Raw genomic sequence first — 17154 nt, 5'->3', positions numbered from 1 at the left:
CTCTCTCTCTCTCTCTCTCTCTCTCTCTCTCTCTCTGTCTCACACAAACAGGATTTTCTTAAATATAAGGATTAATATAAAATGTATTGATGTGTTATTTAGAATATGTCAAGTCTCAATAATTGAAAGATTCAGATATCAGATTACCATCGATGAATGTTTACAATTTGAAATGAAAAAAAAACTTGAAATTACATCTGTAAAATGAGGTGTGTGTGTGTAGAGAAATAAGGTTTTTGAGGAGTAAAAGAAATGTCCATAACATGAACAGGAAGAATCTTTCTCTCTAATCTGTTTATGTACACTGCATGTGGTTCCTCTTTGTCCAACACTGATGAACAGTTAGCTTGTGGCTTCAAGTTAATTGGGCCATGTTTCCCGAATTTAAACTATTGTAAATAACTGCAGACTAATCTAGAGTATATGCCTACAGTAAACAACTCAACTGTGGATTATTCAATCGTGTTTAGCTTACTTTGAATTCATAGCCACATCATTTTATTTAAATAATAACAGTGGAAAATGTAATATCATAAGGTATCTGTGTACATTGGATTCTACTTGACAAATTTTGTGATAGATTATTTAAAAAACTCAATGATTAGGAACAGAGGGTCGAAGTAGCAAGCTTCCAGCTACTGGAAGACCTGCTCTAGCTGAGCCAAAGCCCTGTGTCACCATAATCAACGTTAGCAATGCCCAGGACCATTACAGATTGGAAAAATTTCCTAAATGGTAGCCAAACAAAGAATCTACTACCCCTATCGTTTTGCTTAACTACAAAGTGATTTAAATGAATATTAATAAATTAAAATAATAACCTTCATATTGCATTCAAGAACCAAGACATGCTGCTTATTGCATTCCAGTATACTTATATTGCCTTCTGGAACGAAGACATGCAGCTGAATAATGAATTCTAGAACCAAGACAGGCTGCATATTGCATACAAATACAAGACACGCTGATTATTGCATTATAGAACAAACACTCGCTGTATATTGCATTCTCATCCCCAGACAAGCTACATATTGCATTGTACAATCAAGGCATGCTGCTGCATATTGCATTCTCGGACCAGGACAAATCAGGCAGCATATTATATTCTAGAACCAAGACGTTCCATGTATTGCAATTTTAAAGCTAAGCCATGATGCATATTTCATTCTAGAACCAAAATAGAATTCTTATGCTCGATTCTATTAGGACTATGGTATAAGTACAACCATTTATATTTTACATACTAGAAAAACAAAATAAGTTAAAATATGATTTAAGCACAACGAAGGTCAATAACAAAAGTTATATTGTTTAAAAGAAATTACTATTTGCACCGCCATTGACTGCAAATTGACTTAAAATATTAACAGAGCAATTCGTAGGACTGTGTTCAATATTTATGCCACTAAAACTAATGTAATTAAGGGATACGCTGAAGGCTGGCTTAAATAGATTGCAGGTGAACAGCAATAAACATCAGGGGGAGACCACTGTTGAGATTTCAGAACAACTAATCACTGATCCCAAAGCCTTTGCTACTATTTAGGTAGTAGACACTTTTATCCAAAGAAGCTTACTGCAAAATGTGGTGTCATTATGGTGCAGGTAGAGATACTTGCCAAGTTGCGAAGATGCCTACAAGAAACTGAACCTGGGGATCAAACTGGGACTACGCTATCATGCGTGTTGAGAAGCAAGCTACATAGGGTTCCTATGCAGCATGTTCAGTACATTATACTGATCTTGTGTTCATTCAATAAGCTCTGTTGTGTTCAGGGAAACAAAAACAAGATGGGGTAAAACAACTGGACTGTAAACACAGTAATGAGACCAATCAATCAAAACATTAGGAAACTGGAGGAGCAATTACATCAAATTGTCCATGGTTTAACATCAATTATTTTACACTGAGAAGTAATGATAGCCACATGGTTTAGCAAAGTGAATGAATAAACAAACTATATAAAGACTTGCGACTTCATGTCTTGTCCCATGCTGTTTTTGTGTTTCGTTAAAGCAAGTAATAAAAATTAAATGTTGTTCTGTATTTAGAACTTAATGTGATTATTGCCAGAACCTCCAATAAAAAACAGACTAGTGACACATAAACATAAGAACTGCCAGTGGAGGATTCTTTCAAATCAATAGAATAAAGTTAACAAAAGAATATCAGACAAAACATGGGCAATACAGGAGCCAAAAATATGTCAATGACTGGATCTTCGTCTCTTACTTCAATACTACAAACCAACTGTAAAAACTGACGTCTGTATTGTAGCGCAACGCAATCAGGAGCCATGCCCAAATCAGTCAGATCTTAAATATCACTTGGTGTATCTGGCAACTTCATAATACCCGGCACTTCAAATATGTCAATGACTGACTCTCAAACTCTTGATTCATTCTCAGACAAAAAAAAATATTGAACACATATCATTCATTCTATGAATTCCTTTGACAATGTAGGACATTGGATGGAAAGAAACTTAACCAGTGATAATTCCCCCCCCCCCCCCATCATTGGCTTACATCAAATATCAGGCACTGTGATTCTAACTTCTTTTTAAATGCCTTTGTTGTTTTTTTGTGCCATTTAATAAAGAAATAAAGTTTTTAATCAAAGTTATGATCACTTAATCGAATGTGCAAGGACCGAACTGATCATTTGAGATACTTTAGAAAAGATTGGAGAATTATTGTAATATTTAGACCAAAGCCAGAAATGAAAAAGTGGCGCACCCTGGTGGGGAAAGATAAAACAAATAGTGAAGACGCTAGGAACAAAGACAAAAAATGACCCTTATTTACTAAAGTAACACTTTAATTTCCAGTAACAAAACAACTTTGCAGGTTGTTTCCGATACAATAACATTCATCTTTGGGTAATATCTTCCACCTTCCCCCCCTTATAAATAGGCCAACAAGATGGCCTAAATCGAGGTTTATTACAATATGAAGGAAATTACCGGTGTTGGTCAAACTGTGCAACTGGCAACAACAGACATCTGCAACAACTAAATACACATTCGGTATAGGCATATATTAAGACTATGTATTAACTAACCGGCCTTTGGTGGTTACGATCAACATGTACCAACAATCAACATTTAGCAGCATTTGGTCTTACAGCACGGCCTTATTATAGTTCAGGTTAAGGCTTTTTAATTAAAAGTAGGTCCAACTGACAACTCAAATCTGAAACAACTAAATTCCTAGTGAAACATTAAAGGCATACGTTAGCGGGTTAAGGAGTTTACCCTGCGGTGGGAGTGCCGCGCCGGGTCTCTGGTCAGAGGGCGACTGGCCTGGCTGAGGGAGAGAAGCCTCCTCCGGATATACCTGTTCTCACGCAGCATCTTCGCGATTGTTCTCAGAACGGCAGGTTTGAGCTGCCGAGAACCCGGGAAGTTTTTAACCGACATGTGTAGTTTAACTATCTATAAAAAAAAACACCTAGAAAAGACATCTAGAATATACTTCACTTACCTTTTCATTAAGAGTATCTGTTTTGTGGCGTTGGCTGGTTTCAGAAAGAGGAAGTTCTTCTTCCCAGTCGGGGTCGAAAACCGTCCCTGGAAATGGACATTTAATAGCAAGTCATTGTTTGTTATCAATTAGGAGTAAGAGCAGCTATACTATAGCTCAATGCAAACAAACCATACCCTGGCTCTTCGATTTGGATTCCTCTTTTTCGCAGTCCAAAGCCCTCCTCGTTTGAGACACAGACCTACAACTGTATTGCAGTGTCGGTGATGCTTCAGATTTGTTTTCATTGTTAGTTTGCTTGTTTTTAGCGTAGTTGCGAGATCTTGTAAATAGTCCCTTTTTCGATGAAAAACAGTTATCGTATTGTTTCTTCTGTGTACAAGTGGGTGGTAGATCTATCAAATATTCCTTTGGTTCGTTTGTTTGGCTGCCATGCAATTGAGAGCCAAATCGTGGCACATAAACGGTCTTCGCCATTTTTGACAATCTCCCGCGCCTCATTTCCCAGAGCAACGACTTTCCTGATGGAGTCATGTCACGAGCTCAGCGGTCAGGGCTGACGTGCCAGTGCAGCACCTGCATATGGGTCACATCCATCCCTTATCTAAACATGACCAGTAGATGGCAGTGAAGTACCTCAATGGCACCATTCTCAACACTTAATATTGAAAATCAATATTTGCTCGAGGTAAAAATATCATGACATTTCTTTTTGCGAAGTCACAAACATTCCTGGAATGTAGCAAATGATAAGTTTGTAGTTTTTTTTTAATCTTAAACTAGCACATTACATCTGCATAGTACTGATTCTCCCTCTCTCTCCGTGTGTGTAAAAATCATTGACTTCAGTTCTCTTACCAAAAGTAGGCCACGAGAGGGTTCCTCACAGTTGTTTTATTCATTCAACATCTCACATTACAAATACTTCAAATGTATGCATACAGTTATAGTTGGCTGCAAATGAATGACATTGGATCTTCGTCTCTTACTTCAATACTACAAACCAACTGTAAAAACTGACGTCTGTATTGTAGCGCAACGCAATCAGGAGGAAAATAAAAAATTAGAACTTATAAATGTGAAATGACTTAATAAAAATCCAAATGATAAAAGTAAAAAAAGTTAATAAATAAAACCTTCCCAGCATACAATTAAAAACTATTGAAATTTTTGCAATCAAGTAATACTAACAAACATATCAATATTCTTTTCATCTGAAAACGTGGAGCACAGTACAGCAATTAGAAAAACTAGACACAAGTTTAACACAACACCCCAAAAAATATAACAAAGATCTGCTCAAAATTAAAGTTATACATTTCAATTGAAAAAATAGCAAATGCTTAATACATTATCAACCTAGTATTTACAATGTTTTCAATCACAGTAGCATGGTAGTAGCAAAATAAGTAAATAAGCACAAAACTAAATGTTTAAAAATAAATTCAGGTATAAATTAGTAGAAAGACTTATTTTTTCCTTGCAGACACCAGCATAAATTATAGGGGAGGAAAAGGGGGATAAATGATTGCGTGATTTGTGTGAATTAAATGATTTACACTGCGAATAACTCTTCTGGAAAGGATAAGTATTGCACATAATGGCTCAAAGTTAACTTGCAACATCAATCACATTCAGGTTATGTCCCAAAGCATGCCACATCACAAAAGGAGGGTGGGAGGTCGGACGCTCATCGCCCTTCACTAACAAGACACCCCTACATACCGAGTGTCCTCCCGAGTTGAGGCGTCGTCGAGGTGGGGTCTGCATTAAACGACGTGTCTATGTGTGAGCAATGCAGACGATACCGGTGTATACAGAGAGAGACAGAGACAGAGAGAGAGAGGATAGTGATCGACGAGGATTAAAAAAAATAAAGAAATCGGTCAAGTAAAGTGAAACGATGGCGGGAGCTCGAGGGCATTACAATAGGTCCTGTATGAACACTAGCCATGTTACTCTGCTTTATCATCATGCATGCCGAGAAGAAGATCTAAATATTTAAACAGCCGTCATTCATTCTGGTGATACAATGAGGGGGGGTAGGTGGGGGAGTTCACATCGACCGAAAAGCCAAAACATTTACCATATAATATTCTTATCAACTACGACTAGAAGCAAATATCAGAATATATTTTCAAGACTATCAAAATCCATTTAGAAAGATCTTGCCATGCCATAGGATCCTGTAATTATATTCATTAGGACTGAGAAGAATTTGTATACGGTTGGCCAACGCTAGCCTATCTTTTTTTTTCCTCTACAGAATCACACCAATGCACCAAACAACTGAGATTTATCAGCACTTAAATATATAAAAGCTAAATTGAAAATTATATTATCATTTTTCTCTTTTTAAATTAAGTTTACCATAAATGCAGATCTCTTAGTAACAAAGGTATAAAATTATTTTTACCAAGTGAAAAAAATGAGGTATTGCAAAAGGAGTTCTCCCATCTGTGAAAAATGTGCCTAAAATGACTATTGAAAAAAATATTTAGAAAAGTAGTGCATAATAAATGTATATATGTTCATGACAAAATAATCAGCTATAAAAACACTGTACAAAAATCAGCAGGCCATGTATAAAATAATATCTTTATCTCTGTGACAGCAAATTCTTCAAAGAGTGTCCAGCTACTACTGTATTCAACCACAACCTCAGTGACACAAGCGCCGGCCCTGATGGAGCGTGCAGTGGAACGCCGCCAAAAGACAGCTCAGGGGAGACTGGGCTGTGCATTCTCATTCGTTTATACTACATTAGCATGTTAGCTTCCAGTGCTAATATCCCTGACAATATAAAGTGAGCAAATACTACTGCCAATACCTGAGCCCCATGTGAGGGCTATGCCTTAATCCACCGAACCCCCCTCCCCCCCCCCCCCCCCCTCCCCCCTTAAACGATCATAAACTCAAAGACAAGGTCCTCTGCTTGACGACGAAAGCATGCGCCGGCCCTCCTGATATACCCCTCTGGTCAACATCTGCTTTTGATAACTTGTTGTAGGCCAATCTTTGGTTTGCCCTTTCTGGTCACAAAGTGTTTAGTTAGTTTTTGTATTAACCCAAGACCTAAAAGCTCTTGCAACAATCTAAAAAAGAGGGTGGCCGGGACTAAGAAGAGATGTTGTTTTATGACGTAGCGTTATGCTATATATCTGGACCGCTTGAGGAGTCCAGTCATCCAGCCCTCTGAAGTCTTTCCCTACCCAACGATTTACTCTCAGCCTTTGGTAAGTTGTACAGTTGTCCTCTAGTCCTGCATGCAAAAAACTAACAAAATGCACTCTTCTTAAACGCAACTTCCATAGTCATTATACTGATTTAGGTACGACACACCTCACTCAAATTGTATGTTACTCTTGACAAAAAATGTAAGCAGCTTTGCCAGCTAATGCAAGAAAATAAGGTACAGTTAATCAGAAAAAACATCTAATTCCAAATCTAATGCATCCAGAAACTCATGCACACCTTTAACTTAAAACTCAAAAACATAAATGAGATTTCACTTTTTTTTTCTCTTAGCAATTACTTATTTTTGTAAGGCCTGATTAAAAAAAGTCAGAAAAATAAATTAAATTACATTTTGAAGTCTTTTTTTCCTTAATAAAAAAGAAAAAAAAAAAGAAAAAAGGAACCAGCAAAAGAAAAGTGCATTAATTTCTATAGAATAACCCAGAAACCCCTCCCTAAATTCCCCTTTCTCTTTAACCCTCCTCCCATTGCACCTCCCCGCGCTCCCCCACCCGCAATCCACCCGCCCCCTCAGCCATCCAACTTATCCCACTCCCGGTCAGCTTAGCTCCAGCGGAAGGAGATGTGTCGTGGCCTGTCCCCGCCCTCCTTCACCAGGGGCTTGTGGAACTCGCGGCCGGCCCGGGAATGGATGGCCGCCCAGCAGTACTCGCAGTAGTACTGGAGGCAGGTGACGTTGGCGCAGAAGAACGGCGCAAACTTGCCGCCGCAGCGCGTGCCCTGGCACTCGTCACACAGCTGGTCATCCAGGACGTATGGCTTCACTTCCACCTGGGAAGAGGAAGGGAAGAGCACAGCAGCGAGAGGATAAGAAATGACGGATTAAATGAAGGCAAGAAACAAGAGGACACTGCAAAGATGGACATTTAAAGACAAAAAAAATGGAGCAGGTTGGTCGGGTATTCACCCCTTGAGACAAGAGATGCCAAATTTGATCCCCAATGTCCCGATGAGCCGACCCCTAGCTACCACTGAATGGCATGCATCTGAATTTGATGCAAGTTGCATTTGCTACGTTGCAAAATAGTCAACAGTAAATGGAGAGAAGCGAGAGCAAATAAAAGACAAAATACAAGACAAAAATAAGCGACGCCATCTTGTGTGGATGCATTTCGGAAAACAAGGGATTCAGAGAGAAGATGACCAAGCTTACGGCGACCCTTCTGAGAACCTAAACGTGGCTACTCACCCGCTTATCGATCTCTCCGTGCTGCAGCTGAACGAATCGAGCGCTGATCGCAGCGATGTAGCTCTGCTGATTGGAGAAGGCCACGCGGCCAGCCCCTTTGGGGTACTTCAGCTCAGGGTCCGTGTCGATGCCGGCGTAGCAAACACCACCATACAGACGGTCCATGATCATCGCTAGCTCCACTGTCATTCAAACAAAGAGTGGTCCGTCTTAACACAAATATGTTCTGAGATTGTGTGAAAAAAAACCTTGAGTTGACCTTCTGCTTGTATATTACCTGCACGCAAGGGACGAGGGACACCCCCGACAAAGATGGTCTTTCTTGGGTCTAGTGGCTGAGAACCGTCCATTACAAAGTCGCTGTCGTTCAGGTTCCAGGGCCTGATTTGGACCTACAGAGATTTGCAACAAACCCACAAACAAATTAGTTTCAATCAAAATGAACCTATAACAACTGACGACCAAGCCAGCTAACAGATTAGGCTTCATTTGAACAACTATGTAAAACATGCTGTTAAATAGTCATCTGGACCAGGGTGAATTTCCGGTGCCTATTCTGTGGAAGACGCAATATGTTCCTCCTGGAACATGAGGTCATTCTACTTGTAACGGTCAAGTGGATAGCTCAAGTCCAAATTTCAGATCAACAGTTGGAAGCATAAGACTTGGAATTTGATCCAACATATCACACCAAGGTAACTAGAAGAATAAAGGCAAAATAAAGATACTTTTTCTTAAACCATCCACACCATCTTGCCTCGAATATCCTTTTCGCTGTTCTGGGCAAATAAATATGATTCATGAAACAAAAAGTTCAGCAAGGTGGATGATAGGTGATGGCTATGTAGGAAAAGAGGGCTTTGAGTCTAGTGAATAAAGTGTCAGGGCATTCTAGAATTCTAGGAACATTCTCATGCTTGTTTCTAGGAGGTAGAAATGATCATTACGTCACATCAAAATTATCACCTTCCTTTTGGAGGCAGCGGAGCATTGGAAATGTAGATATTGTGCTGGTAGCCCTTGTTTTGTGGTCATTGGTTAGTAATGAATATTGAAATGATGTGTCAACATGGAACATATTGTTGCGTTTAAAACTGCTGCCATAGTTTGTGTGTGAGAAGTGGCCAAATACAGCCACTAGTTTTAATTTGCATAGACAACCGTATAGCTACATTGATTTAGGATTTCACAGAACTACAACTCTCCTCTTGATTTCCCCTCAATATTCCACGAAAAGTTAATGCCTGCAAAAATGATGATGCACATGATGATTCTGATGTACATTCCCTGTATACTTGCTTTACTGAGCACAGAAAGAAATGCTTGCGTGCATGCATGCTGCACTAACATGTTGACGATGCATTTGACACCCAAGGTGATTTTAGGTTACCATGGCAAACGGCCATTGGCTAAACCTTATTATAGCACATGAGCCGGCAGCCGCACAGCATCTGTACTCTGAGCACAGCTCATTTACATAACAGGGTCAACAACATCCGGCAGCCATTTTGAGTGGGCCGAGTGTAGTCGTCTTGCCATGGCAGCAGAAAGCTCACAAGAGGGGCTTGCTTTGCTGTACTATGACACCAGCTTGGAAAACCCATCAGGGTTGGTTTACTGCAACCAGGGGTGGTTTACTGCAACCAGGGGTGGTTTACTGCAACCAGGGGTGGTTTACTGCAACCAGGGGTGGTTTACTGCGTCCGTTACTGCGTCGTGGTTGATGAAGGTTATCTTTCCCATTAGTTTTCCAGGGTCATACTTGTTAATTTTCTTTTTACACAAAATAGTCCAAGATAGCAACCCAAAATACTGAAGCTGAACTCTGAACAAACGGAGCAGCCAATGACGCACAAGTAACCATCCCGAGTTGTATATAAAAAGCCAGCCAGCTAAAAGTAGACTTATAATGATAATAAAAATGTATAATTACACACTGACGCAGCCACCACCAAACAACAATTTTGTCATAGAGAGGACCTGGCACAGAGACAGCGGCGGCGGACACGGGACACTCACAGGCTTGTCCTTGATGGTGGGGCTGGAGACGCAGAGGTACAGCTTGCCGTCCTCCTCGATGCAGGCGTCAATCAGAGCCTGAACAGAGCTCTCGTCCTGGAAGAGGAGGAACGCGTACCCTGGGAGAAAAGATAGTCGCCGGGTCATGTGCATTCGCCCCTCAGGAGGTGGAGTCGGGCAGCTACAGCGGAATGAGGAAAAGATGGGTTTGCTCGGGATACCGGCGGCCAGCTCACCTTTAGGGGGGAAATACGACTTGCTCTCGGCCTTGTGGGGCCAGTCCACAAACAGGTGACCGAACCGACGGAAGCTGGCAGTGATTTCATCTGGAAAGAGCCGATGCATGGCAATCAGTGTCGGAAGGTGTTCAAAGTGCATTCAAAATGTATCCATCCATCTATATCTTACACATATTCTGAGCACTATTGAGTTCATAAATGTACAACACATTTAGCCCACACTTGGAGTGATGTAATACATCACAATACTTGGAAATATAATGCATAAATTGGTGCCTGTAAAAGTGTACTATAATCTATCTAATTCTAGCCAATATTATTAATGATAACACTAGAACGTTATTATGGTAAATAAATACATCATCATGATATAATGTTTGCCTTTCGCCCACACCAACCTTCTCCAGCCATTGTGTTTCAGTGCGGTGGGACCAGGTGTGTTTACCTTCGTCGATGTCCGGGGGCAGCCCTCCAACAAAGACCTTCCGGGAGTAACGCTCCACACGCTCTCCATTGAGATGGGGGAAGCAGTGGGCCGGGCCCAGGCCAGAGAGCCCCTGGTCACCAGGCTCCTCCTCTCCAAAGGTGCGCTCGTCCTCCATGGGGAAGAGAGAGGAGTGGCCTGGGATGGGGAGGGAACGACTCGTAAGGCCCACGTAGACTTGAACCACGCAAAAGGGTATTTGCATGTTCTCCATTACAGCGAGAAGGACAGTAGCTTGAATTTGAACATGGTTCCCAAATCAAAATGGTGGTTTCGCCTTTGATGACACAATTAACATGAATCAATTTACATTAGAAGCACTGGCCTGTGGCAAGCAACTAGAGCAGGGCATACCCAAGCTATCTGCATACAAAACAAACAGGCCGAACCAGATAGTCAGCTGACGAAGCCGTCAAGGCTGCTTTGTAAATAGACAAACAAGGGATTTTCTTTCTTTTAAAAACGGACAAACATTCACACTTTACCTCGTCGTCTGCCATAACTCCTGGCTGCATGTAAGACAATACAGAGCACCGTTCAAATCAGGGTTTTCAGGAGAATGTGGCAGAATCCTTGCAAATAAAACACTGGTCCTTTTGATCAAATTATTTGCATGAATGCTATTTACATACCATTCATAGGCAGGGGTCCTTCGGACTGGTGAGTGAATCCATAGCGACCTGTGAGAGACAGCAGAAAGGAAATGTAACCCGGATGACAAAGACCATCTCCATTTACGTACACACCGTCCTTAAACCGGATACGTGTATGGAGTTCACTCAGAAACAATACGAGCAGCCATGAAGACTCCTCGATCATTGAATGGGTCAGGGATCTTCATCGAGTGCCAACGTTACATTCAGGTTGATGGCAGTTTCCAGAACGATTATAATGGCTCATGGTCAATCAATTAATAATTTGGTCTATGAAATATCAATAATAGCAAATCCCCACCCATGATGAGCAGACAAAACTACTACCCCATCTAGTAGTTTAGTGTAGTAGCAATACAGCAAATATATAACTGTTGATCAAGGTCAATCAATTGACTAGTTGCTCAAAAAATAAAAAATTATCTCTGCTACGCATATTATTGGCCAATATAAAATGATATTTGAACTCAAGGAACAGTAGTAAATAATTTGCTGATGGCCCATTCATTTTCTCCCTTTAATTGAATAATGATATGGCACTATGGAAAATAAATGAAAGTAAAACATATCCTCCATTACAGAACTATTCCCCTTCAGGCCTGCGGCTATCAATGGCATGTGACCACCATACCACCATCTCATCCGCCATTACAATTTCACCGCATAAAGAAGAAAGAAAAAAATCTCTGCTAAGGAAAACCAACCTTTCAAGGAATCCTGCTCAGCCCTCATAATGTCAATCAGAGAGTTCTCCAGAGAATGCATGCTGAAACCATCAAAGGAGCGCGTTCTCTCCTGCTGGAGGAGGTAGAAAAAAAAACATAAGCCTGCTGTTAAAACCAAAGAAGCAGCAGCACCGGATGAAGGAACAAGGTGGGTTGGTGAGACACCACACATGTATTGACCAGTGTGCAATGCAAATTGGGGGAACCATTGCCGGAACGCATGTTCAAGTAGTACTGTATTGCTTACACAACATTGGTCACCAAAGTATGTGTACACAACCAACAGTGGCTTGATGTATTCACTTAAATAATGAATTGATTATATTAGATAAGGACAACGACCCGCCTGATTAAGTCATCCACTGGAGGGTCAGAAGTGGAGGGTGGTACGACTCTGTCACGCATCTCAAAGGGGTCGTATATACTAAAATGTGAGGAAATTCAACACTAGTCGTGTTGAGAAGTGAGGCGCCCACATGATCACAAGATCACCAGCCTTCTGACGACTGCGACTTAAAGCCAGGGGCCATAGTCTTACACGTTATAAAATTATTCCCCATCAAAGCTATAACGGAAACTGATGTTCGATGATTGACGTCAGCCAAAATGTGTACCGTCGGTCAAATGGCCCGATATTAGCGGCAGACGTTTTTGCGCCGTTTCATTAGGAGAATATATAATTTTCATACCATGCGTTTGTGTTCCTGTGTCAAAACAACCACCCAAATGAATATCGGCCTTGGGTAGCCTTGGTGTATCCCTATCAAACATACCATTGTCCTGGTAGGTATATGGTAAAGAATATTTACTCCAAATAAGCTGCCATTTTCTGTTCTCACCTGAAAAGGGTAGCCACTGTCGTTGCGGCTCATCGTGTCGTCCATCCAGGATTTGTGGTTGAACCCAGATCCGTTCCTGGGGAACTTCTGAGAGGGCATCTAAAGAGCAAGTTTTGTTACTTTTTAAATGGATGAGTAATATAACATTTAGCCTCTGAAGTATGTCCAATCATCAACCATGTACAAATAAAGAATTTGCATGTTTATCGAGCTAATTCAACCAATTAGCATGAGACAGACTCGAGCTGAGCTATTTATTAAAACTACTAGGTTTGTTGGTTGAATTTCACGATAAAAAAAAATGCAAAATCCGCATGGTTGGTGGTTACCTGGTTGCTAGGGAAGGACTTCTTCAGAGGGGAGATTGAGTTAAGGGCCGTCAGTCCCCCGTTAAGGCCCCGGCGATAGTCCCGGACGCCCTGGGTTCCTCCCCAACCACCGTAGCCCCCACTGGGACTCCAGGATGTGGAGTTGGGGGTGGAGGGACTCTGGTAGTTCCCCCAGGGGGAGGGGGGTTTGCTCTGCGCAGAGGCCAGGTGGGGCAGCTGGGTGAAGGCCCCGGCGCGGTGGGGGTGTTGAGGGAAGGAGGGCTGCGGGGTGTGAGGGCTCGCGGGAGAGCGCCGGTGCTGCTGGGGCGGCATGCCCTGACTGTGGGGGTGATAGTGTTGAGGGTGGGGCGGTGGAGGGGCGGGGTGGTGCTGGGACACCTGCCCTATCTGTGGGGAGAAGCTGCCCCCGCCGCCGCCGCCGAAGCCCGGCCCGGCGTGGTGGGAGAAGTTCTGGAAGAGGAGGGGCGGGCCGTTGGCGTTGGAGCCAGCCGGACCGAAGAACCCCCCCACGTCCTCGCCCACTACTGAGGAGGGGTTGGACGGCACGGCGGCGGACCAGTTGTTGAAGCTCGTCAGGGAGGAGGTGGACGAGGTGGACGGCGCACAGCTAGTGCCCATCCCCAGGGTGTCCTGGTAGTCGAACCCGCCCAGCACCGGCGACTCCATCCTAAGCTTGTCCTTCCCCGCGCTGCTCTCCAAGGAGCCCTTCTCCAGCGTGTCATCAGGCAGCCCTCCCTCCAGGTCCCCTAGACCACCGCCAGCCTCCTGCTGGGCCGTGGCGAGGGACTGGGACTGACCCTGAGACTTCTCCGGCATGTCCTGGAGGTCCAACGCCTTGGACTTGTCAGCCTCCAGGATCTCATCTTGCATGTTACTGTGTTGGGCTACTGCAGGGAAGAGCCAAGCACTGCCCCCATTGGAAGAGCAGGTGTTATTTACGAAGGAAGGGGGGCTGGGAGGGTTGGAAGGGTGGTGAGGGGGCTGGAGGTGTGGAGGGATCCTTACAGGGAAAGCAGACTTGTTACCACTGCCGTTCTTCACCAGAACTCCAAACCCGTAGTCCCCCATTTATAATAGCTGAGAAGTCCTCAAAAACGTTTTTTTTTTGTTGCCTTCGACGTTTCTTCTTTACCCTGTAATAACAGAAGAGGGAGAGGAGTAAGATGGATGGAGGAAAAAAACGCAATGGGTGTTGTAACACCTAAATTTGGCCTTTGCTTAAAAACAAGCTACACTAACTGCAGCGGCTCGGCAAGAGCTGCACCCTGCTTAGTCTTGTGATGCAATCAATGAGATTAAATCATTGACTCGTTTAGCAAGCGGTAGGCCTAGATGAGAAACTACTGTCACTGTAAGCCAACGTGGAAAACACCCAAACGAACCACCATAGGCTGACGACGAACGCAGCTAACAGCTTGAGCTAGTGAAGACGACGTCTCCAAAGGTCGTTATGCGGCTAGTAACAAGCTAACAGCTGCTCCGCCACCTTCCATGTGCCATATGAATCATTCCGTTTGCAATTCACGATTTTGTAGCCCGACCGTGCACCGCGACGCATCGGTAAACGCTAAAGCGAAGTCGACGAGTCAATGCGATGAAACCTACCGAATAAATCTGCCCTTTTTAAAGCAATGACCTCTTCATTCGCAACCGTTTAAATAGAGGAAAATGTTGATGACGTTTCTTGCCTGTTCAGAAAATCGGGTAGTTCCCTTTCCCTGCACGCCAATAGGCTAGGACGATATCCTATTCGCTACCACACCGACGTTAATGTACGTTTTATCGTCGTTGTGGAACAACGTCGGGAAATATTCGCACAATTCGCTACGACGTTGTTCATAAAAGGCATGCAATAGAAAGCCTTATCGGTTGCAGGACGGCCGAGTTTTCCAGGACACAAGTTGTAAAGGGTGTATGGCTCTTTAAACGACCTCTTCGGTTTCGTGTCCTGTATGTTCAATGTCATACAAGCCTTACCAATCCTTCGCATCGTAGTAGCTCTGAAAATGGGTACATCTGCCTTCGCCTCAATTAGATTGATAAACGTGAGTATCACAAAATAGACCGAGCATAACTACCTTTAATTTGGTGACATGACCTTATCGTTTTGATGTTGCCATACTCTTAGCTTTTTTCCCTTTTCTGCATTTCGTGGGCAGCCGGTGTAAATGGTCTCTTCTCTTCTAAATGACAGCTGGGCCAGTCGGGAAACACTTCCGTCTCTAGCCCCGCCCCGGCCCGAATCTACCAGGGGTTCCCTTTCCATCCCCGCCCACTTTTGCAGACGAATCACATCTAATTGGATATGTGTTTTGAGGACACGCCCACAGCACTCCTTTTCAATGAATGGCAAATATATTGAGACGTTGCCTTTCCAAATATGGATGCCTTCGGATACACGCAAGGGGTGTAATAAAGCAATATAAAGTCACGGACCAACTAACATTTTCTTGACCATCGATCTTCATTTGAATGAGAATTAGAGTTGTGCAATCAAAGCCACACGGGGATTTAAATGTGAACCCTAATGCTTGTTGTAAATGTGCGGTAGGAAAATCAAGACATTCGGAACCAAAGATATTCTCTTCGAGAGGAGTAGTTTGAATGATTATTTTCCATTAGTGCATCCGCAGAAAGAGAGCTTAGCGTATAAAACACGGATACCTTGAAATGATAGATAGATAGATAGATAGATAGACATTTATAGACACAGACACAGTAGGCCTGCATTCGAAATATATATATAGTAGATACAGTTGCAATCTAGTTATATGAGATGAATACAGTGGAGATTGATACATAGATAGGTAATAGGTGTAGCCCACAGTAAACCTAGATCAATACATATATGAGATTGATAAAGAGAAATGATAGATAGATTATATGACACCCTTTGTTTGACAGCTAAAAACCGAGCCCACAGCAGCGCGGCGATGCAATCTCATTAAAAGTAAGCCGCTGCTATTTTTGGCTTGTAATCGAGCTGCAGAGCTTGATGCATTTCGCCTCAGTCGCTCCGAGCTACGGCAGCCTGTTCTGTCTCCCTTTACCCACTGCTACCACATCGTATCCTAGCATGTTTGGTGCTAGGGTGATATATACGTCACACACACACACACACACACACACACACACACACACACACACACACACACACACACACACACACACACACACACACACACACACACACACACACACACACACACAGTCAGACAAATGCATATACTAGCATGCACACATGCTAACATGAACACTCATAGGAAAAACATCATGTCCTACTCACACCAATAACTCATAGTTGATGCTCATAAAACTAGTAATAGGCTACAAATAACAATACCACCTAATACTACTAACGCACTACTGTGTGTGTGTGTGTGTGTGTGTGTGTGTGTGTGTGTTTGTTGGTAACAGGATGAGCTCACATAGAGTCTTATGCTTCAGTCTTATGAGACACGTTGAACACTGCCCCCCTTGTTAGCTATGGCCTGCTTGTCCCAACGTTACTCCCCCTTAGGGCAGAGCAGCCCATCACAAACACTCTTATCAGGTTCATTTATAGATACACACACTACGATATTAAAGAACAGTAGCATCAACTCAACCCTATCTATATGGAGTATGCTCCATCCTGTGATCTAAAGCCAATTAATATTCTAAACAGTGTTATTCACTGATTGGCCTCATAGTTTTTATAGTGTAACACTAGTATTTCCAAGGCTAGGTAATACTTACTAGAGCTTAAAAGCATTCGTAATAATCATTTATTGACTTTGAATTGTCATGAAATATGCCCTGAGAGTGATCAAATGTGAGGTTTGAAGCATTAGTGAGAATGGATAACTAGTTAAAGTCTGATAACTATTTTCGTATACATCACTGATGACCCACAGTTAGACTGTTGAGATGGTATTGTTAACTCATGATATA

General features: G+C 42.5%; 2 protein-coding genes and 1 long non-coding RNA gene across 6 annotated transcripts in view; 1 reads left to right on the top strand and 2 right to left on the bottom strand.

The window, feature by feature from the left end:
* Positions 1 to 2577: 2577 nt before the first annotated feature.
* Positions 2578 to 17154, bottom strand: part of atp6v0e1 (ATPase H+ transporting V0 subunit e1) — a 46615-nt gene continuing 32038 nt past the window's right edge. The window contains exon 4 of the mRNA XM_060063133.1: positions 2578 to 2589. The gene's annotated coding sequence lies outside the window, so the exon portion shown is untranslated. The remainder of the gene's footprint in view (positions 2590 to 17154) is intronic.
* Positions 4366 to 15422, bottom strand: LOC132466095 (cytoplasmic polyadenylation element-binding protein 4-like). 4 transcript variants are annotated; one of them, XM_060063136.1, is made up of 12 exons: positions 15199 to 15422; positions 13222 to 14354; positions 12893 to 12991; positions 12033 to 12126; positions 11308 to 11355; positions 11161 to 11184; positions 10637 to 10813; positions 10189 to 10278; positions 9953 to 10071; positions 8211 to 8325; positions 7934 to 8115; positions 4366 to 7515 (listed from the first exon to the last, which is right to left on the bottom strand). In XM_060063136.1, exons 2-12 carry the CDS (start codon positions 14287 to 14289, stop codon positions 7288 to 7290), a joined length of 2244 nt encoding a protein of 747 aa, XP_059919119.1. In that variant the 5' UTR covers positions 14290 to 14354; positions 15199 to 15422; the 3' UTR covers positions 4366 to 7287. The 4 variants fall into 4 exon arrangements, with proteins under 4 accessions (XP_059919119.1, XP_059919118.1, XP_059919121.1 ...); XM_060063135.1 differs by lacking the exon at positions 15199 to 15422 and adding an exon at positions 14827 to 14964; XM_060063138.1 differs by lacking the exon at positions 15199 to 15422 and having other exon boundaries at positions 12033 to 12123; positions 13222 to 14289.
* LOC132466096 (uncharacterized) lies at positions 15123 to 15656 on the top strand. The gene is made up of 2 exons (XR_009527740.1): positions 15123 to 15266; positions 15416 to 15656. It is a non-coding gene; the product is annotated as an uncharacterized LOC132466096 (long non-coding RNA).

Source organism: Gadus macrocephalus, chromosome 10 (genome assembly GCF_031168955.1).
Source record: "Gadus macrocephalus chromosome 10, ASM3116895v1".
NCBI lineage: Eukaryota > Metazoa > Chordata > Actinopteri > Gadiformes > Gadidae > Gadus > Gadus macrocephalus.
Note: the sequence above shows the minus strand (reverse complement) of the source record. Positions and strands in the feature narration are given on the sequence as shown.